The 24,158-nt window shown below is 46.6% G+C and overlaps 1 protein-coding gene across 1 annotated transcript; it reads left to right on the top strand.

Moving 5' to 3' along the window:
• The first annotated feature begins 5,910 nt into the window (after positions 1-5,910).
• Positions 5,911-22,137, top strand: LOC135399001 (uncharacterized). Its single transcript, XM_064630621.1, has 12 exons — positions 5,911-5,986; positions 6,404-6,470; positions 9,675-9,720; positions 10,768-10,859; positions 13,119-13,208; positions 13,903-13,944; positions 15,250-15,279; positions 16,078-16,113; positions 17,574-17,630; positions 18,502-18,546; positions 21,227-21,280; positions 22,035-22,137. The coding sequence occupies exons 2-12, from the start codon at positions 6,420-6,422 to the stop codon at positions 22,089-22,091; spliced, it is 600 nt and encodes a 199-aa protein (XP_064486691.1). The 5' UTR covers positions 5,911-5,986; positions 6,404-6,419; the 3' UTR covers positions 22,092-22,137.
• Positions 22,138-24,158: the final 2,021 nt, after the last annotated feature.

Here is a 24,158-nt window from a genome sequence, read left to right as displayed (position 1 = left end):
CAAACAATAGTAGTAGTTTAATAAAGCAGCACGATAATGGTTAACTCAAAGAATGAAAAACTAATTGCAAAAGTTACGAATAGAATTGATCGACGCTTCGGAGGAAGTTCCTCCTCCTTCAGGAAAGCGTAATAAATGCGGTATATAATTTACCATATAACATACAATAAATATACAAGGTGCTGACCAAAATTTTTCTTTAATTCGGGAATAATTTTAACTTCAGAGCAGTTGCTGCATATATACTCATTCCCAAAATGACCTATACTTAGAGGTAATATTGTGGCAGTAATTAGTGCAAGTTTCAATTAACTTTCATATCTAATATGCTTGATTAGTGAAAATAGGTTGATGGTTTAATTGCAAAGTTGCAGAGCACAACCTTCAGGTCCCTAACCTGTAGAAATTGGAACCGCAGCGATCTTCTGTTCTCCAGTACAAAAGTTGCGAAAATGCAAAACCTACGAGCGTCTTGCAGAGTTTCGATTTCATACGTGTGCATTGTCATCAAGCAGGAGAGCTTCCTATGGAGGTAGCCGGTTTTACCCATCCTCCTCTTCGGGTCGGCCACTCTCACACTCGTGACAGGCTGTTCCTCAATACGTGGTGCACTGCGCTTTGCATTGCCGGGTGGTGGGAACGCCGGTATCGTCTATCGTCTCGTCTACCATTCGACCTGCTCAACATGCTTTCCGGTATCCTGTGATGTAGCGTCACGTGATAAATCGGGTAATCTAGTAACTTTGACAAGCAGTCATGCCGTTAGGGAAACACAAAATCACGAGAATTGGTGGTAACTCTCAGGGGTGTTAACTGAAGACGACGATGTTAGCACGGTGTGCCTGTGTAGTAGAAGTATGGTGAGTAGAAGATAGTAGAAGATGACACCACACCATAGTAGAAGATGACAATAAAGCCTCTTCGATGTTTGATGATCTCCCTTTTGGCTAATGGCCATTCTCCGTGGGAGGAAGAAGAAGAAGAAGAAGACGATGATGTTTGTCCTTTTTGTCCTGGCCAATCTCCCTTAGTGGCCCACGGCCATCATCTCATTGGTAGAAGAAGAAGATGGGGATCTGTTGGGGATCGTCAGTCTTCTTCCAACCTGCTGCACCGATAGACTTCCGGTGCGCCAACACGCCAACGTCAGAAAATAACTCAAGAACCTCATCCGCATGCAGGGTAGGGTCAACTCCCCGCACAACACTCGGAAAAACTTTAGGATCGATACCACGGCTTCTGGACAGAAAAAATAGCAACAAAACCACAAAAACACCATGCGTGAAGGCTGATGGTAAAATCCTTATATTTTTCAAGGCAAAATTACTTTTAAAAAAGTGGATTTCTAAAATTTATTCTACGAAATTAACCTTCAACGTTGCAGACCTTGCAGACCAAACAACAGTAATCCAGGCGTCTATTTCTCACCCCTTCCTCACTACTTCGGCGCCCCTATCGGGGGAAAAAAAGGAAAAGTATACAGATTTTCGAGTTTATTATCGAAAAGCATCGTATTTTTGGGACGCACCTTACATCGTAACCACTAAATAAACATATATTACGCAAAACAACAGCAATATTTCACAGAAAATAACACTTTTATAACATTTCTAACCATAGCGACAGTAAAGCAGACGACACGTCTCGAGAAGCTCCGCAAATGTCCGTCATGAACCTCTTCACTCTCTGACGAATACTGACACTAAAAAAACAGTGACATGAATTCACGACAAAGGATTGGTCCCTACCACCATGATGTGCCCCCGTTGTGGCCACCAACTAGTGTCAAAGCCGTGCAAGCGCACTTTCGGTCGCTCTCGGTGCCGCCGCAACCACCCGTTATTTTGCCAGTCCACCACTATCGGGACCTGGTTCGAGAACATTCGATTGCGCGCCGGAGCAAGTACTGATACTCACCTACTGCTTCTCAACAAAAATGACCTACCGGCAAGCAGTAAAACAAGCATCCCTGGACAGTACCGTGTCCGAGGCGACAGTCACGGACTGGTATTCGTATTGCAGGGAAGTGTGCACTGACTCCCTTTCAGACGTGCACAGGGGAAAAATCGGCGGCACAAACCACGTCGTAGAAATCGACGAATGCAAAATAGGCCGACGCAAATACCAACGTCGTCGTGCTGTGGAGGGGACCTGGATCCTGGGCCTTATCGATGTGGACACAAAGGAGCTCCGACTTGCCATTTGTCCTGACAACAAAATGGACAAAAACACGCTCCTTACCCTAATCGATGTCAATGTCGAAAAGGGGACCACAATATACACTGACTGCTGGAAGGGCTACTGTGGACTATCCGCTGAAGGCTTCCAGCACATGACCGTCAATCATCAGTACCAGTTTGTGGACCCAGACACCGGTGTGACCACAAACCACATCGAATCACAATGGCGGCCACTCCGACACAGGCTTGCCAGAGGAGGAGTGACCAGCGACAACATGGCACACCACCTCACCGAGTGCTTCTGGAGGTTGCACTGTACAAACAAACTCCTTCGCCAGGATGCTGAGTGACATTAAGCGCCTGTACACACCTGGACGTCACACTGAAGCCTAGAAGTGACACTCTAGATATTGTAAATATTTGTAAATACTTATAAATATTTGTACATATTTGACGGACCCCTTCCGGGTGACCGTATGCGGTTGGGTACTACCCTGCACCGCACTGATGAGCCCCAATTAGGGCGAAACGGTCACCCTAAAGCCACTCTCTGAACGTGTGAGATACATAAAGACCTAACCCAACCCAACCTTGGTCAGTCTTGACTTGAGCACGTTCTTCGCAAACTGACTGACTCTCCAACGTGTGAAATACGCAAAAACCTAACCTAACCTAACCTCAGTTACAACGGATGCTCAGTCTACATGGGCTCTCTCGACACATGGAATACGTGTTCGCCAGACCCAACCTAACCTCAGTCACGACGGATGCACAGTCTACATGGGCCCTCTCGACACATGGAATACGTGTTCACCAGACCCAACCTAACCTCAGTCGCGACGGATGCACAGTCTACATGGGCCCTCTCGATACATGGAATACGTATTCACCTGACCTAACCTAACCTCAGTCACGTCGGATGCAAACTCTACGTGAGCCCTCTCGACACATGGAGTACGTATTCACCTGACCTAACCTTACCTCAGTCACGTCGGATGCACAGTCTACGTGAGCCCTCTCGACACATGGAGTACGTATTCACCTAACCTAACCTAACCTCAGTCACGTCGGATGCGCAGTCTACGTGAGCCCTCTCGACACATGGAATACGTATTCACTTGACCTAACCTAACCTCAGTCACGTCGGATGCACAGTACGTCAGACCTCTCGACACATGGAATACGTATTCACTTGACCTAACCTAACCTCAGTCACGTCGGATGCACAGTCTACGTCAGCCCTCTCGACACATGGAATACGTATTCACCTGGCCTAACCTAACCTCAGTCACGTCGGATGCGCAGTCTACGTCAGACCTCTCGACACATGGAATACGTATTCACTTGACCTAACCTAACCCCAGTCACGTCGGATGCACAGTCTACGTCAGCCCTCTCGACACATGGAGTACGTGTTCACCTGGGCTAACCTAATCTCAGTCACGTCGGATGCATAGTCAACGTCAGACCTCTCGACACATGGAATACGTATTCATCTGACCTAACCTCAGTCACGTCGAATGCACAGTCTACGTGATCCCTCTCGACACAGGGAATACGCACCTGACTTAACCTATCCTCAATCACGTCGGATGCACAGTCTACGTCAGACCTCTCGACACATGGAGTACGTATTCACCTGGGCTAACCTAATCTCAGTCACGTCGGATGCATAGTCAACGTCAGACCTCTCGACACATGGAATACGTATTCACCTGACCTAACCTCAGTCACGTCGGATGCACAGTCTACGTGATCCCTCTCGACACAGGGAATACGCACCTGACTTAACCTATCCTCAATCACGTCGGATGCACAGTCTACGTCAGACCTCTCGACACATGGAGTACGTATTCACCTGGGCTAACCTAATCTCAGTCACGTGGGATGCACAGTCTACGTCAGCCCTCTTGACACATCGAATACGTATTCACCTGGCCTAACCTAATCTCAGTCACGTCGGATGCATAGTCAACGTCAGACCTCTCGACACATGGAATACGTATTCACCTGACCTAACCTCAGTCACGTCGGATGCACAGTCTACGTGAGCCCTCTCGACACAGGGAATACGCATCTGACTTAACCTATCCTCACTCACGTCGGATGCACAGTCTACGTGAGCCCTCTCGACACATAGAATACGTATTCACCTGACCTAACCTAACCTCAGTCACGTCGGATGCACAATCTACGTCAGCCCTCTCGACACATGGAATACGTATTTACCTGACCTGACCTAACCTCAGTCACGCCGGTTGCACATTGTACATGGGGCTCACTCTTCGACATGTGCAATACGTAATCACCTGGTCTAACCTAACCTCGGTCACCCCGGATGCTCATTCTACATGGACCCACTCTTCGACATGTGTAATACGTAATCACCTCACCTCACCTCACCTCACCTAACCTAACCTCAGCCAAGCCGGATGCACACTCTCCATGAACCTACTCTTCGACATCAATACCTAACCTGGGAAAATATGCACTCTCTCCACATCCAGGTGTTGCTTTTTGTTTTCATTTGTAGCATTTATTTCCATCATCCAACATAAAAAGTTCCATTAAACAAAACCATCTTACGCAACCCTACCATAAACAAAACGCTTCTCATACCTCTATTAACTTCTCCATACCCAAAATGCGTCTCATGCAGATAGCAGACCGCATACGACGTTTTCTCGACGCAGATACGCCGAGCGTTGAGGTCGTGACGTCACTCGTGATGGAGAAACGAGAAACGTCGTGCCCACCCGCAAACGACGTTTTCTCGGCGCAGCCTAGGACCCGGCGCAAAGTTTGTACTCGAGGCCCCTGGCGGCATTTGTCGTTATTACAGGCTGGCATAACATACGCGACAGATAGCACTTGAAAAACGTGCAGTATAACTTTGTATAAATACAATATCTGGTAACCAAAGGCAATAAACAAGGCGCGCCGACCATCAACGTGCAAATCTCTTGCTCGTACTTCCGCTTCCGTTCGCTGTCCTCCCGCGTCTCCCAGTATGGACCAACGGCGAAAACTGCTGCTGCTGTTAAACAAGAAAGAACTGCTTCTTCTCTAAAAGCGACTGCTGTTGCCGTAGAACGATTGAAGAAGACCGTCCAGAACACACTACTGTGTGCAGCGACATCTAGGTCAGAGGGAAACGACAATCGAGCAATGCATTGCTCTTGGGCCAATATTGGACCAATATTGGCAATGCCGGCCCAACACTGGACCAAGATTGGACCAATATTGGGCCAAGATGTTGTGCTGCTTGGGTGGCTAGCAAGTGGGATGGGATGCGTTTTGTTACCCTTGTGTTTCCAATTATTTTCATTTGCAGCCAATTCTGCCTGGTCCACTTCATTCTGTCTTCCACTTGCGCGTATTTTGCGACCACACCGTCTATGTCCACACAGCTGAGCGGCTGTGCAGACGGTCGTTTCCGGCCAGGCACGCGATTGGTCAAGACGGACACTTCGCTTCCTGCGCTTGCCGCTCAGATCTGTTCACCTCAGATGTCGGCGTCCCCGCTGGACGGCTATTGTTCGTGGAGCTGAACGTAAAAATGCCGAGCGCTCGGCGTTCTTGCGTCGAGAAAACGTCGTATGCGGGTCGCCCTGATTCGTTAATTTGGCTAATTAATTTTGTCAATGGCCATTTTCCACCCGGCAGAGGAAGAAAAAACAAGCACGATGCGTGCCACTTTTATCCAATTCAATCCAATCCAATCCATGCACGCACGCACGCACGCACGGTCTATTAGGAATCACTTCGACCCATTCTGTAGCTCGGTACCGACATCACTACGCCACGTAAGCCTTTATGGACATATAATTACTTTACTTTTACTTTACTTTTTGAATACCGTCACGGCCTTCTGTAGCCGTAACGCGTTCAACCGAAAAAATGGTTGAGTCGACGTAATCGCGTTGACTCCAGTAAGTGGCTGAATAATATTGAGCAATACAAATCTCGACCAATATGCGAATCTCGATCAGCCACATTCCCTGTAGATACCTTCATGGACAAGCATCCATTGAGATTCCGTTCTGTGCACGCGTGTCACTGGTCACCTATGATAGCGCTTATGCAAAATATTTTCCATTTTTTGTTTGAACAGCAAGGAAGACTTTTCACTTTTATAAGTCTCGCGATCTCGAGATCTTTTGACAAAAACGCGAAATGGCAGCTCTTCAGTGTCCAATGTTTCTTGACGTTACCATCCACAGACAAAGACCGCACGGGATGTGCTGTGACACCAGGACCTGCACCGGTATCTATGCGGTTTTTGCATGTGTAAGTTACTCCTCTGTTCGAAATGCGAGACCACTATGGTCTGTATAAAGCTATCTTAGAAGCATATATCATAAATGTGACAGACAAGCAGCGGCAGCTTTTCAAGTATAGGAAGTGTCAAACGGATGATCCGCATATGGTGCACAGTAATGTCTCAAGAAATTGAAAACCTCTTGAGGGAGGGAGGGGAGTCCTCAGCTTCAAAGGGGAGGGGGGATATGGACACATGTTTGTAGGTATGTAGACAAAGTTGAGGCAGACAAATGCTTGTCTCCCTCTGCTCTTGTCTGCGTCCATACCAGTGGGTTACCTTACACTTAGTTGTGGGCTGCATATGCATTGGTAGTTAAGCCTGTATTGGGCAATCTCAAATTTCAGGGGGGTGTTGCAAAAAAAGGGTGGCTCTAGGGAAATCCCAGTTGCCCCTAATCCTACTGTTGCTACTTTTGCCTACTGTTGGTGCAAAGCTTCAAGTGCCCTTTGTGCAGAGCTGCATTTCGTAATTAAAGGTACCACTGACACGACCGACGTCGACGAAAATTCGCCCAGCGCTTCGTGCTATGCTCAAAAATCGCTATTTCTCTCTCTCTCTCTCTTTCACATCGTTTCCGTAGAGTATGAAAAAAGTACAAGCTCTATTCTACGCGGTGTCCAATGACGTATACTTCGCTCTTTCCCCGACTTGGCGTGAAATGATTGTCGCTTTGAAATGAACCCTGAAGGGCATGACGCAATAGAAGCGCACATTATACTGTAAGAGCTGTTAATTCGTGGCCTTAATTCACGAATTCTGTTGACCGATTAGGAAATATTTCGCGGGACTTGGATATTCTTCGCGGCTGTATCGTGGTGCTTATGAGTCTGGAGGTCTTGGGCTTCGCTCGGATGCATACCTGGGTAGTAATGTCATTACTGTAATGAAATTACAGTACTTTTTCCGGTAATATGTAATGTAATGCATTACTTTTGACATTATGTAATTTGTAATGTAATTTAATTACATTTGGGCAGTAATTTTAATGACATTACTCGTTACTCTTTAAAAAATAATCGAGTGTGTGTTCTGTGTTGGCACTTGGCAGAAAGAGAGTTGCCGACTGACCACTTAAAAGAATTCCAACGCCCACTATGAACGGTGACGCATTCAATCGGCACAGAATAAACTATGTATTGTTTTTGCAACGTAGTGTTGTCTGACAACGAATTTCCACATCCTCAATATCGTTACGATTAAACTCACAGTAATGACTTTGTAATGTCATTACTTTTTCGTAGTAATTGTAATGTAATTTCATTACATTTCACTTGCAGTAATGAGTAATGTCATTTAATTAAATTCTAACTGGAGTAATGAGTAATGTAATTTAATTACATTTCAGAAGTAGTTTACCCAGGTATGCTCGGATGTCGGTGATTACATTTTCTAAAACAGTTTTCAATATGTGTTAGCGCCGCGAAGCACAGACGTGGACGTATGGGCCGACTTCAGAGGGATGCGCGCCAACGTCCGTCTGGAAAGTCTGCTACAAAACCCAGGGAAAAACCGAGACAGCACATCCGGTGCGGGGATTCGAACCCGAGTCACGTCCCCTAGTCTCGGCGTGGAAAGCGGTTGTGCTAACCACTACGCCACGGGAGGCTGATCCGGAAGAAACTGACGTTGACCATTAGACCTCTCCCTGTTTACGAACAAATCTCGTGAGATGGTACGACAGCCCCGTCAACTTTGTAGACTGGAACTACTCTCAACGTATTTTTATTCACGATGCATTAATTTCCGCGAATTTCGCGAGCGCTAAAAAATCAGGAAAAATTGTACTCGCGAACAAAGCTTGACGTTTATCCCGCGAAAGGAAACGGTCCTGGAATCGCGAAATTATATACTCGCAAATAAAAATACGTTTACAGTATACTATAACAAAAAATGAATAAGTCACAAAAGAGCGACGTTCAAATATAGCTTTTCATATAGTAAGCTTTTTACTCAATTCCTTACATGTTATTAGTTGTATGGCCTTGTACTCCATCCTACCCGATGCCCTATCTTTTCGGTAGCCTTTTCTAAAGATGGTTACCGGCTCTTCAATCTTCAGGAGCACGTGGTGTCTCTATACAAAGCAAGCGCAAACTAAGTCATAATAACAAACCACATTCCGCACAGGATTATGACACTGACTTTGGAGACGATTGGTGAAACCTTCTTGTCTTTTCGCGGTTGTCTGGGGACGCGAACACAGACACGAAAGCGACCTCATTTGTCTGTACTATTGATACACAGAAGGGACCCCCGGCCTTCGCGAAGGAATATGACTTTTTGAAACAGCGGTGTACTCCGTCCCCGCTGTTTCAGTTTCGTTATGTCTACCAACTTCATGATTGCGGCAACGTTTGTCGCCAGAGGTCCATTTGGTATATTGCCAAGTTGCGAGCGAGGGTGGAATACGAAGTGTTTCTGGAATGCGTGTGGGGGATCGATCTTTTTAATTTTGTGTTATCGCCGCGAACCAACTGTGGCTACGTACAGATGTGGACAGATGGAGAGAGGACAGCAGGAAGGAGATAATGTGTTTGTGGGTTTGTGTGTGTGTGTGGGGGGTTAGTATGCGTCCTGGGCCGACTTCATGGGGAACTGTGCCGACATTCGTCTGGAAAATCTTTGGAAAACCAAGGGAAACTTCATACAGCGCAGTCGGCGGTAGGATTCGAACCCGCCACCTCCTAGTTTTCAGCACGACCGTGGCTACTACCACTAACGGCCATGCCGCTGATGTGTGAGATCGATGTCTAGTACTGTAAGTGTACTGTAAAATTGCAGTTCGGCGGTTGGTAATCCTTCCAATTCTGGTTAAGAAAATTTTGCGGAGCTCGAAATTCGCGGGAAAATGGCGATCGCGAATTTCATGAAAATTCGCTTTTGCAGGGTTTGAAAATCGCGAAAAGGTGGTGTACGAATGACCCACCCTGATGCCACTTGCGCTTCGTTCTTTTTTTCGTGTCTCTGCTTATTACGCTTTCTATTCATTACGATATCCGTTGATTGCGAATCACCGTGTTGTGCTTGCACGAAGGGTGGCGTATCGTCCGAATGCTTTCTCTATTTGATGTCCCCACCTTGGGACGCTGTAGGTTTATGAAGTTACGCTCTTTTTTCTTTGTTTCACATCATCATCTATGTCTCACAGAACCTTATCTTTGCTTTTACAGTTTCAAAATGCAGTGATGATTTTCTTTGTAGCGTTGAACCAATCAGGTAACTTTTCCAATGTACCTCTCGTGTACGAGCTGTTATGATAGCGGAGACCGATTCCTGCGGTATAATTTCACAAAAGGCTATGACAGCAGCTCGGATACCGTTTTCGCAGGTCGGCTATGCGGCTGGGAGGACACTGTCTTGGAGAGAATATACGTTGCTAACAAACGACTTACACGGATTACCCCGAAGTGCGATAGCAGAACGGCGTTAACGGCCATTCCAATCTGTAAACAAATCATCACGTACACTGATATATACTCGTCGCTGAAGGGTATTTAATGACGGTGTGGAAATCCTGTGCAATGCCCTCAAAGCTCTCTTGACCGTTCTGAATACTATAGGACTTCGATCCTTATTGTGAAGGGGCTCATTATTTCATTGCCCCCATCACCACCAGCAATGGGGTAGAGTGTCTCCCCTGGCGATGAAAACTCTCCATTCATCAATTCACAATGAAGTTGTTGTTACCCGTCGCTGAATTATGCGAACTGAAACCGCGTGGATAACATAACTACGATGGAAATTGGATGGATGGAGGCTGGAACCCCGAAGACAACAAAGCCTCAATTGCATGAGAACAAAAGGTTCGAGGCCAAACAAAACTAAGCATTCAAGTCCTGCAGCTGGCTAACCTTTTCAATGATTTCCTACTTTCTTCGTTAATACAACTACAATCTATAGGGAAGTGTGGAAACCGTGACTGCTTTCCAGTTTACTCATTTCATTTTTTTATTTTTTTTTATTTTTCTCTGAGTACCGCTCAATTGGTACCAGCGTTGCGATAACCTCTGCGCAAATGCATAAATTTCCGAGGAACATCCCAAGAAAGAACAACAAAGAATAACTAGGATGCTTAAAAGGGAAAACAAAGTGGTTAGGTTCTGAGCGCGACTGTAGATGTTGTGCAGTTGTTGTCTAGTTGTATGTTGCTGTTTGGTGTGCACAAATGTATAATGCATAATGCGAGTAAATGAGCTGTTGTGTGTGCGTTGTCCATGCCGCGATCTTGCTCATGCTTGAATATGACGTGTTTTTACATTTTAGGGTATCAGAGTAAATATCTCTATTACGTGGAACTTGTGTACCTCACAATCACATTAATCATGCATTTCATCCTGTTCGTGGCAACAGTGACTGTGAGTACTCTTCTTCTTCAGATACTTTCTTTCCTAGTTACTGCAGTTGTACGGGAACCCGAACTGTTCCTGCTTACTAGTGCCGCGGATACCCTTCTGGAGAATACAGGCCATTACTTCAATTCTCAACGGCAGGGACCGCAGGGTTTACTATGCGTTATATGTAGGGTTTCCGTTGTTCGGATTTATTCGAAAAAATTCGAAAAACATACGCCTGCGAAATGTATAGTTATTCTGGTTTATCCGAAAATTTCTGATTTTGGGTGTTCCAGTAGAAGAGAGTTTGGCAAGAAAAGCATGCTCTAATTACTGTTTCCCCCCAGACAGGGAAGGGTGGCATCCATGTAATGCGAGTTAGGTTAATCCTTGTCTATACAAGCACCTCGACATTGGAAAAGCTTTTTCACAGCTTTAAAGGTGTGCGCCATGCACATTAAACCTGGTTGCCCAACATTGTGCCTCCAGGTTGATATTTTACAAAATTCAGAAAGCAAACAAGCATTTCAAAGCAGAAGCATTACAAAAGATCAGGTTTCAGTTCAAATCTTGCTCTCATTATGTATTGGATTTAGTATATACGTGCTAATGCGTATATGCATCGCTAGCGATAATCGAGCACGTGCAAGTGTCTACAATACTGTTCAACCATGTTGAGACTTGAAAGACTGAATTTTTGGAGGACAGACAGCATGCCAGTAAAGAAAATTAGTGCTAAACCGTACTCCATTATGATGTTACCAAAATTACACCAAAAAGGGCGTGCGCCATGCACATTATTACACCTTTAAAGGTGTTAAAGCGTTTACAGTGTGGTACCTAGTGACTCTACTCAGCAAAATTGGCCCTTATCACAAGCATTATCAGATTATTTTTTCTTTTCTGTTGTTGTCCCCATGAGGGTGCTTTGAGGTCACTCCGGCCATCTGACAGGTGCACATGCGGCTTTGCTTTCATTTTTTCTGTGAATCATGCTGGCAGACACATAGTAGTTGCGATGCAGGCAGCACACGTTGTGATGCGACGATCGGACGCAAGCGAAAGCTACCTTGAGACTATGTCAAGGAATGTCCATATGTCACCAGTTGATCGTATAGAAGGAATATCGTAGTCTGTATGTTCTGCCGCGCATCAAAATGATATAATTATAATCATATAATTATCATATCATTTCATATAATTATCGCGTTCTCGCGGAATTTCGTTTTGTCAGCAAAAAACGCTCCATGCATGCCAAGAGGCTCCGGAGACGCGGAGCCGGTGATTTATCCAGACCCCTCCCCCCCCCCCCCCTCCTCACCTCAGTTTGACAACCCCCTAACTTTTCACCTGATGATACGGCTCGGAATTCTGGACGAACCACTCCTCGGAGCCATAGTTATGTGCTGTATGGTTCCGCATACCGTATGGTTCACGAGCACAATCGAAGAAGTATGTCGTGCTAACTATTACGTACGAAAACAACAAATAGTATATGGCCCTGCAAGGTGTGGAAGATAACCTAAACACGCGTAAGAGTCTAGCAGTAGATTGCACACCATGTATATGGGCCAAAGAACTCGTTCAGCTGTTGCATATTGTTGCTGTACACACTTGTCAGGAAGGTCTCTCGAAGGTCCCAGGCGGCGGTAGCGTAATTGCACAAACAGAGCCGTTTATAGAAGGAGCTTGGCCACTGGGAGGCGCCCAACTTGAAGCGCGTCATGCGACGTCATGCCGTCGGGCTCTATTGTTGCATTTCAATGCTGAGCTTTGTTTACGATGCAAGGAGAGAAGACATGTGCGTATACTTCGAAAGCCCTCCATCCTTGAACTCTTTCAGTTTGGCAACAAAGCCCCCCTCCCCAATACCCCAAAAGAGGCTGACGTCATTAGCCGGAGATCCCTGTAGATTTAATCGAGCACGACAAAGCACCTGTCGACAGCATCGAAATGGCACGCCCCAGACGGCTGATAAGCGAATTCTGGACAGATTATGATTGGATAAATTCATTTTGGGCGACACCACAACGACTCTGACGTCTCCATAAACAGCTCTGTGCACAAAGAGTGCGCGTTCGAATACGATGATACACGATGATGGCGTACTATTGCGCACAGAAGGACGGTGCAACTGTGGCGCACAAGAATTCGAACGTGGCGGTTTTACGATGATGCCTGTGCACAATGTGTCCCACAGTAGGAACCTGCGGACTTGCAGATATAAAATGACTGTCCGTGAAGCCCTGTGATTGCTTACTATTGGTACATGCTCTTTTTCAGCTCAATAAAAAACTCATGGGAATCTTCATCACGTACTTGAAGATATGCGTCATTATCCTGGTGTTCTTTCTCATATTCGACGTCTCATGGGTTCGTCGGCGTTCACTTTTCCTTTTTAATAACGTAACGTAAATGAAGGTCAGAATCAACAGTTTGAAGATGGCAAATGTGTCATGGTGTCGCGAAGCGCTAAGGCTCCGAGTAAAGTAGTAGAGGATGTCCCCACAATGCGGCCAAGTAGTGCGTGTGTTAATATATCATTCGTTCTGGCCTCCAAAAATTTCCAGGACAAACAATTCACACTTCCGGTGGTTCCGGTACGATACCACGAATGAACATGCGCATTTCCGTACCATAATTGTTGCAGATGTAGTGGTTCGTAGTAGGGGTATACCATGCCTGCTATACTTTGTGATATGCTAACTCCCACAGGACATCTGTGATTGACATAGACTGACGCATAAGAACTGGCAATGCGACTGTATGCTTCAAACTGAACCGGTCGCCAGAGACTATATACCTAGAGGACCTCCGCGTGCCGCTAAACAAAATAATAAAGCTTTCCTGCCTGCCTGGCCCATCCCGCTTCTATTCGTATGTCTCACCCTCAAGGCGAAAACTACATTTGTCGCTTGCAGAGATATGACACTGTCCGCAGTTCTTATGTCAACTCGGAGTATAGCGCTGGTCAGTTGTGCATATAACAAAGCACGTGCCTTGTATGACACTGCCTCCTGTGACTTGCGTCATAGTGTGGTATAATGTTCCTCTTTTTGTTTTACAGTATATGAACAGGCGCAACGCTACGAAAGGTGAAAAACGAATGGTAATAAGCGAATTAATGTTTTCAACAGTCTAGAAATTTTGTCACACCAAACAATCCGGAACCAGCTTATCACAGCCACTAGCTGTGTTATAGCTCATCGTCATATTAGGTGGTAGAACTCTAAAAATGCCTGCAGATTCGGAATACCTTTCTCGTTCCAGCTATACGGCTTGTAATTGTGATGGAATATTTAGGGCGACATAGTCCGGTGTAATCCCAAGGCCTGTTTTGTGCAGGTGTGGTGTTCAGGGTGGAGGTTTCGCTTAGTTTAGTTTGCTTAGTATTTCCCCACATTAACCAGTACCTCGAACTGATTTGTGATAACACTAATGAGCAAACCCTCCAGGCTTTCTTGAGGGTGGGTACGTCATCGCGTAAGCTCAGCACTCATTGGCTAACTGCTCGGAGATCACGTGTTCAAGCGCAACCGCAAAACTGTTGCGAAACACTAGCTCCCGCGCCCTAATGCCCAAGCAGCACAACATATTCGCCCAATGCCTGCTTAGCATTGGCAATACTGACGCAATATTTGGTCAATCTTGCACCAATACTGCCGATATACAGCTGATATTGGGCTCACATATGTTTTGCTGCTTGGGTGGTTACTATGACGGCATTGCACGCAAAGGCTGGGAGGCAACCCGGTATGACCCCCAGATGTCACTTTTTGGAAACAACAGTGGCAACAGGGCCACGCCGGCGCAAGCAGAAACTTCTCCAGCTCAGGTGTATGAGTCTGTCGAGGCACACCAAGAACTACATGTGAAGGCGACTCTGAGTAGCGCTATTGCATTGTGTAAAATGCGACAAGCGGGCGAGAAGACAACGCACTAGACAACCAAAGGCTACCTACTACTCTCGGGATTTCCTGGTATTGGCCATGTGCAGCCTCCTCGCTCGCCCTCTTGGTTACCTGGAACAAGCTACCACGAGATATGGAAGGCTTGCAATGTATTACTTCTTATGCCAAGTGCTGGTACCGCCATGTACTCGAGAGCTAACGAAACTATATACGCCACTGCGGACGAAGTTGGTGACTCGCAGAGGGGGAGAATAGGGGGATGATGTTTTGGGAAGGTGCGGTCAGACTGCTGAGGGGCGGCAGCTCTGTGCACCCAGGGAAGGGGAAAACGAAGGGTTAGAGAGGAAACAGGTGAATAGGTGAGGAACAGGTGAACCAGTAGACTAAAGTTATTGTTATTATTATTATTTATTATTGTTATTATTGTGACGGTGCTTGGACACCGTCGAGTGTTATCTTCCCGTGTGCAGTAATTCGATCTTTGATCGATGTTCGTGTTACAGGCCGGGATGACAGACAACGAATACCCTCTCGTGAGTAAAGTCGTACAGCTTTGCTTGGTATTTTCAACGTAATGGTTACGGTATTTCTATTTTTCCGTTTTAATCTCGAAGGAGAAATTGCCCGTTTTTCTCATTTCTTTCCTCACTATCAATTTAATGCTCAGCTCGATAAATACATGCTAGGCCGGTTTTATACTAACATTTTCTTGTCTGTGTCCGGTGGGAGCGAAAACCGACTCACTATAACCTATAGGCTCGATTACATTCAGCTTCTAGTTTTTAAGGAAGTGGACGACAAATACGGTAGTGTAAGCCGGTCTTGTACTGATCATGACAGTGGTGGAAAGGGGTATCTACCGTACACATTGAGAGTGCCCCATTTTCTATTGTGCCTTTCGAACGAACGGCGCGCTTTCATGGCGCGGAACGTTTTCACGTACATGTAAGATTTATAAACCACTTTGCCATGACTTGCTTTTATAGAGAAACAAGCGCAATCCTTCCAGTTTCTGTCAACATGTCTCTTCTCACATGCACTTTCGCGCACATGGTATAAAATCGGAAGTATTGCACGAAATGAATGAATAAAACCGGAGCACAAAACACGGACAAGAACACACATAGACGACACTTGCTCCGGTTTTATTCAGTCATGTACCAACAGGCCCATTCTGCCATTTTGATATTGCACGAAAGTTGTCAAAGAATTGTCAAAGTTGAATTTGAGTTCGCGAACGGGCGCTTGTATTATTTTTTCGTTTATCTATTGTCTGTGTGAACTTGTTACCTTACACTCTTGTGATGACATGTTAACTCACCGCTTTGCAGCTCAAGCATTTTCAAGATGGCTACCTGCAAAAAATTGTAAGTTTTGGTCCTGAGCTGCAGGCAGTTTAACGGCGGGTCGATTCTGGCTATCTAATCATTGTGGGCGGCGGATCGAACTTCAGTGCATTTCACCGACCTCAGTCGCGGTAACGCGTTGGCTTGCTGAGCTCAAGATTGCGAGTTCGATTGCCGAGGATTGCAGAGGACGGCAGCAGTGCGGGGGAGGTAAATATTCCGCAGTCCTACTCAACGGCACGTGCAACATGTCATCATACTATAGGCAGACAAACCTTTCGCGTAACATCAGGGCACCATTATTATTAATTTAGTGCATTTGCCGTTATGACCATTACGCGTGTGCGTGTCAAGCTTGGATAAAATGGAATGGCTAAAGTGAATAGTTATATTTACCGTGCAGGTTAAAACCCTAACTTATGAAATATCAGGGAATTGAACGCAACGTTGTCTGGATAATAGTTTTAGTAAACCGTTTTCACATCTCCGACGCGGTACCCGATACCGTACCCGCTACGGCGTTGGCCCCATGGCGCATGCGCGACGCTAGCGGAGATTTTTTAGCGTATCGCAGGAACCGATATGCTGGAGGAATAGGGCACCATGTTATCGGAGACGTCACACATGTTGAGGGGCTCCGTGAGCAGAAGACGACGTGGCCAACTACGCAAGAATCAATATTCTTCAAGGACTTCTTGGCATATTATGCTGCTCAATGTGATTGCGAGTTCCACCCCTGTCACACGGGGTAATTTAGTGTCATTTTCGTGAAGTGCGCTCCAACTAAGGGAGTAAGATAATGACGAGCAAGAGTAACGACATGTTCTTTTTTTTTGCACAATTTGTTTAGTCCGCGACTGTCTTCAATCTATGCACAGCTGGGGACGAGCTAGTATTGAGGCACCCTAGCTATTGACGACTGCCCGTGTGACAATGGAAACTAGTCCCTTTTAGATACTTTGGCAACCACTGGTTGCCAGATAAAGCACGTGTTTGAAACAGTCTGGGGCGATTGACAGGAAGCATACATCCATCGCAGCTACCATATGCTAGACGTGTGTGCGCCGATGAAACTTTGACCGGCGGCGACGTCATCCCCATTTTACCACTGGCGTCGTCGTCGTCAGAAAATTACAGCGGTACGCCGACATGGCGCGGCGGGGCATATGTCTACCACATGTCCACGCGGCGAAGCTCGCCACGTGGACATGTGGTCATATGGACGACATATCAACAAATAGACATACGAGTGAGGGAGGCGTTAAGCACGATTTCTGCATCTAAGTGACGTTGGTCGAGTACACTAGACGAGCAGAGTTGAGGAAAAGACACACAGAAGACATGACGTCTGAACCTCCAGCAAGACACAACACACATAAGACAACAGTCACTGCAATAATAAGTTACCAGTAGACTGGACTTGAGATCTGGTGTTCGATTACAATGTCATCTTCTCGCTCGTCAATATTTCGTGTCCGTAGGTGTCCACTCTCAACGAGGAGCATTTTGTGCCTGGCTTCAAGGTGCGGCGCAGACACGTAAGTTGTCGCACTGACCATATACCTAAACGTATCATGTGATGGAAGAGGTCCTGATCCACGGCTGTGGCGTCTGTTGGCGAATTCGCTAGGTCGATCTTTATTTTTCTTGTATTTCTCCGCAGCGAAAAACGCGTGTCCTACTGAAAGCTCTGTTCGCAGTCTGAGCTCCCAGTAATCTCTGCCGTCACTTCTGGTTCCCGCGAGGAGCAGGATCGGCGTGAGGCCGGCTCTCGGCCTACAGCGACGATTGCTTCCATTCCCAAACGCTACAACTTTGAGCCCGATTATTACTTCAATTGTTACACTATCTTGTACTTGAGCGCGATGTCCCACTGGACATTAGTTCTTGCATGAGTGGTACATTAATTATAATCCGTCCCAATGAGTTTCGAAATACGCCTACCATAGCTGTCACGTTCAAAGTTTCCACTGTCCAGTCAAGGACCGGTCACCGGTGCATAGTGCCCCTAGCGGATCGCGAGGGCGGGGTTCTGCTCCGGATTTGTCGAGTGACATGGCCGTTTGAAAGACGTGAGCAACGACTCTACCAGCTTCTTTACTAAGCCTCTTGGCAGGAACGGTGTTCTTGGGTGAGGTTTGCTGAACGAGGTGAAGCAGTTCATGTAGTACTGAAAGATGCTGCAACGAAGACGCAGGGTTAAGAAAACACGGTTGCAACTACCTGAACTGTCGCCAACTACCCCGACTCATAATCGAGCTAAACGAGGTTGGCTTGTGGTACATGCAGGAGCTTGTCGCGATAGATACGGGAGTTCGCTACTGGTCGACAAGTCAAATTCGCGAGTAGGATGCATTTTCGTGCATTATCGCGCACTATAGTGCATCTCACCTTCTGTTTCATGTGCAGCGTCGCACACACGAAGAGGATAGAAGACACAATGCGGATATATCTGTGAGTGGTCTGCAAATACTTGTACAACCACGTTACACCTTCTCGCAAGTGACACCAGACGATAGTAAGAAAACCATCGATGGCACTACGTTAGTTGGCCCTGTTAAACCTATCGTGAAGCAGATAAAAATGGAAAAACTCCTTCTTCATAACTGACCCCGTCTCTGACCCTGAGCTTCTCATGCCGCCCAACCAACGGAAGGTCACGTGATACTCTCGATTGACTAGTATTGCAGCATCATGAGTGCGTACGATTTTAGGATGAGCATCATTCATATATATTACCGCGAAACAAAAAAAGAAAACGAAAAAATACTTGCCCCATGCACTGCACTGTGCCTCTGTGCGAAAACGAAGACTCGAACGGAGGCATCGATAGTGAGGACGAAATCCAGCTATCGATGGTAAAGAAAAAGAAAAGTCTATTAACAGTGCTATCGACAGTGAATTGTTGTAAAACTACCGATCGTCTTTCAACGCTATCGACAGTCAATTTATCGGTAGTTTCGCAGCACTTGCGGTCGTTTGCCAAATATATATTTCTGCTTTAGGCGTCTCACTGCGGCTGTGGCAGTTCGTCTTCGTTCGGTTTCATTCGAGTAAAATCGAAGTAACAGTAGACGATTTCAGAAAATCCCAGTGCTCCTTGCGCGCGAGTAGCATCTTGGGAGATTACTGTCATGGGGACGGGAGAACAGTCCCTCACGTTTAATTTTCGCGGACATTGACGCCTAGTGGACAATCGACCGAGACAAGAGAAACCGAAACAGTTAGGAGACCGGCTCCCTGCTCAGGAAGCTCGCATAGTTCTAACAGGACCACAGGCTCTAAAGTCCTCTAGGGCCTTTTCAAGTCGTCGATTTAATTATTCTATCTGTGCTACAGGTCTGCACGTATAAGACGTATAATGTCGCTGTGATCAATCAAGATGACAGTTGCATGAATTTACTGTATGCTATTGAGCGACCTGAAAAACGACGCTCGCTGCGAGCAGCACACCTCATCCATCCATATATACATGAACTTTTTTCACACACTCTTCGTTCGTCACGTGGCCCTCTATGATGGCAGCTTTGTAGCGGCACTTTGGACAAGCAGAAGTGCAGGGCTTATGTTGCGACGTACGACGCCTCAAATTATCAATGCTATCGCATTTAAAAGTTGTCGCTGTCTCCGTTGCTGCTGCAGATCGCGTGCTTGAGAACGCGGCTTTATGCTACGTTCCCAAACCAGCACTCTCCTCGCTCTCGTTTCCGCTCGCGTGAAATAACCACCTCGCTGATGACTGCGGCCTCTTGATATATTCGCTGTCGCCTCCACGACGGTGCAAAAAAAAAGAAAAAAGAAAAAACTGAAACATACGAAAGCCAGACACACACGGGAATATAATAGCTACTAATTGCTTGAAGTATAATTTTTACTGTATCATACGAATACAAAATAGCTATACTATTGTGTGCAAATAAACTCAGAACGGAACTCAGACGGGGGGGGGGGGGGGGGGGGGTCGAGGTAGCTTGCCGTTGTTGGCCGCACTCAAGTGGGCATCGTCACGACTATAGCCAAAAAAAAAAGACTCAGACTTTGCCAGGGGACCCAACGTCACACCAAATCACAGAACAGAAAGTCTGTGATCGGTTACAAAACTTCGAGAAATTTATGAAGAACGCAAGCAGCGCGGTGGCGAGGACGCGTGTGGTGTGCGAAGCTACAAGGACCAGTGCAAACGGTACAAAGGGCATCCAAAAAGCTGTCATCGCGGAACACAGAAATCAGAACACAAACGTGTACACTTGGTAGGTGCATTGAACAACGACAGTTCTTCCAAAACAACACATTAGCGTCTGTGTCTTATTGTGTACAAAGTTCTAGAATGGCATTATGTGAGGCAACATAGACGAAATACACGCATTTTGGAGGACGTGATGAATATAGTCTTCTGCTCCAGCTAGTGCACCTTTGGGGACAGCAGAACAGAACTGGACGCGCTGTCGGAATAGGAGATAGCCCCTCATCCTCGCGTAGCTTTCCAGCTGTCGCTTTGGATTTGGATTTGGATTTGGATTTCTTTTTGGATTTGGATTTCTTTTTCTTCTTTTTCTTTAAAACTCGTATGGGAACGCAGCAGGCCAACGCGACAGACCAAGCGACGCTTCTGCAGGACCTGTTTCGTGTTTGTGGTTTCGTTCTCGCAAAGTTGAAACAGTGATTTGTTGAAGACGTGACGACGGTGGAACACAAAGACAAACACGGTTAGCATCGTCGCCATGTTTCTGTATTCCTCCGTCGTCACGTCTTTACCCACGTACCAACCGGCCCTTCTTGTAGCCTATTCACTTGTTGCAGAGCCTGCACATTCTCCAGGAGAAGGAAAATTGAGAAATTCAGTTGCTTTCTAAACTAGATGCATTGCAACAATAATTCGTCCCTTTTCGGAGTAAATGTGCGGCAGTTTATGTGCGTTTGCTCAAGGGCTTATTTGCCGTTTGCAGGAGTATATTTTTTGAGGTTATACGCACACGTATACGCTCTCCACTTTTCACTGTCTATACGTCACGTATACTCTCTCCACTTTTCACTGTCTATACGTCACGTATACTCTCTCCACTTTTCAAGTTGGAGACTGTGATGACTTGCACTGTCTACTGTGTCCGTAGTGACGCCTGTAAATTTCTTTCAGGTTTTCAAGAGCGAATTTACATTTGGCAACCACGTCATCAGTTTTGTTCTAAACGTAAGTGACATTTAACACTTTTGACAAGTTTAACATGCGCAGTACGTCTATGCACTCTGACGGCATGGTCATAAAAGGTTGTACCGCAGTATTCTTTTAAAGGTGGTGTCCGAACAAAAAAAGAAAACGCAGTTGAACTGAAGATGCGATCGGAAGAGGCGAAGCAAAGAAGGGCCGTTTCAACAGAAAGCTGGCAGATAGTTTCGAATTCGATGTTTTTTATGCTTTATGAAAGAAACACGAACACATTTTTCTGCGTTTTCTTCGTGGAAGGCATTTCCAAGTGGATATCACATTCTTTGCGGACACTGCCTTTAACCTCACTCGGACAGGGAATTTCAATTTACGTGTTTCCCTTGCCACCTTAGCCATGGCGTCGCTCACCTCACTGACCCCTTCCTGGTACAGTGCTGGACAAAAGTTTACGAAACACGCTCCGGAGCATTCCTTCTTCAGAGTGACACGCTAGCAGCGAATGGTACCGTACGGACTTGCAAATAGGTGACTGGGTTACCTAGGCACGTGTCTGTAAGTCCGTACGGTACGGTACGGTACGGTACGGTACGGTAAAATTCGCTGCCAGTGAGGAAAGAATGCGCCGGAGCGTGCTCGGTAAACATGTAAACGTGTAACGGCGAACGTGTTCAGCACTGTACCATTTCCACATATGGCTATTGCTGTGTCTTCAAGTCTGTCACCTGTGAGGGATCAGAGCTATGCAGCTGGGATAAATGGACTATCGTTCGCCTTTCAGGTGTACTGGATCTGGAGTTTGAATAAATATTACGATACGATGGAAGAAAAAAAGTGACCTGACCAGCAGCAGACGTTGAGAATTAAACTGCTCTCATGCCTGCCTTTTGCTTACTACGTCGATATCAGTCTATACTGTCACATGTTATACCCAGTGTTTCACGTATAGACAATGCACGTGCGCACCGCACACAGCCACAGCTGCTTCGCGGCGCTAATGCAGAACAAAAAAAATAAATACACGGACAATGTTTCATTCGCCGCAAAGAGAGAATCCTTCGAATGCTCGACCGGCTTTGCTGTCCGAGATTTTCCCTGAGGGTCCTAATGTCTGCACAATTCCCCTTGAAGTCGGTCCGGGACGCGTACTAACCTTCCTGTGTCTTACTCTTGCGGACAAAGCGAGTCTCGAGACTCGCTTTGTCCGCACCTGAGAACGATCACAATCACTGCCTAATCACGATTGCACGCGATGTGGATCCTGTATGAGTGCGTTTTGGGTATTCGATCTCAGAATAGCTCCTATAGGACTGACCCACAGTGCCTCTTATGGGTGGGGTGGAGGGTGCTCTGAAAACTACGCGCCAAATACGCGCAAAGACCCTAAAGAACGGAAGACTCTGTGTCCGTCCAGCAGCTTCCGCACTCCGAAATGGCGATGCATCTTTCAGGGACGAGTTCGTAGAATGACCTATAGGCAAGCATGACGCTGCAGCAGCAGCAGCTAGAGAACGCAACTGTGAAGGTAAGGCAAGTGACGCGAGGCGCTGGATATATGAGGCTACATTGTGTTGCAAGAAGCTTGTCCCTTCGCGCGTAGAGTTCCGACAGGGCAGGATAGCTCAGCGTACGTGCGATTGCCGTAGAAAGCTAGGGTTGCACACCAAGGACTGCTGGAGGAGGAGGGCTGGCTGGCCCTGTTAATCGGGAGCAGACATTAGAAATATTTCCGAAAACACTCTGCGAAATCAGCCTCGGACGAGCACGACATACGGCCGGCTACAAAGTGAAAAACCATGCAAGATATACGTCATGCAAGACACGCCGGCTAGTCGTCTTTCTCCGCCCACACGCATCACGAGTCACACGTGCGGTACAGGTGACGTATCCTCTTCCCTCACTCTCTTTCACGCTCTTCCTGAGAGCGGAGGATAAGAGTCCTCGCTCACGTGTTGCAGGTCACCTGTGCTCGTTCTTTCGGTGGAGCTCATTTTATCTGTCGCAAAACACGCCGTAGCAAAATACGAAATTAAAAATCTTGAGCCACCTCACTGGTGCAGGGCTGCACCAACCAGTGAGGGTGGTGCATCTGATTTTTAGTGTGTGCCACAACACGTACCAACATTTTCGTCATTAACATGCTCGTGATGTATGTTCAGCTGTCTCTGTTATTAGATAGTTGTCGAAAGTTAGTCCATGTCATGCTGGTCCATCTCACCCGGAACCCCTGAAACTTTCCTGCTGACTGGCGTTGCGTGGCTGCGGTATTGCTGCTGTCGCCGGGCTCCGTCGTCCTCGTCTCCGAGCTGCATCAGGTACAGCTTGTGAAATGCCTGTGACCGCACGCCCGCAGCGATGCATGGACAGTCCTTTGGCATGGGCAGTGTTAGTTGGCGAGCTTCTCTCCCCCTAACTACAGCGGAGCTGCTCTGTTTATTAGCAACCCTGCGGCGGCGAAATCACGTGCACGTCGACAAGTGTCATAACCACGAGCTACTGGATTATGACGACCACGTCATAGGCACTCTTTCTCAGCGCCGCATTTGGAAGGTCGCGGTGGCGCTACTCATCGGCCCGCGTATGGCTTCCTCAATTTCTGCAACACCTTGTATTTCAACTTACATTAGTATTTTTTGTACAAGCTGTGGATGCTTCTTTGTAAAGTAGATTATCATCGTTCTAAGAGTTTCTGTTGTCTACTACTATGGCGGGCTACCTACTGCTTCTGTTGTCGCACGTCCACTTCTGCGCATTCAAAAGTCAAATTTTCATTGTCCAATCATGATGTACATTTCGAGGGTCGATGAGTGTCTAGCGGATCGTGCGGACGGACGGACTCATAGCGGTCGTGGTCGTAACAGAACTGCGAAACGGATGGGACAAGATGGCGGGAACGACGATGGCC

This window comes from Ornithodoros turicata, chromosome 6 (assembly GCF_037126465.1).
Source record: "Ornithodoros turicata isolate Travis chromosome 6, ASM3712646v1, whole genome shotgun sequence".
Lineage (NCBI taxonomy): Eukaryota > Metazoa > Arthropoda > Arachnida > Ixodida > Argasidae > Ornithodoros > Ornithodoros turicata.
Note: the sequence above shows the minus strand (reverse complement) of the source record. Positions and strands in the feature narration are given on the sequence as shown.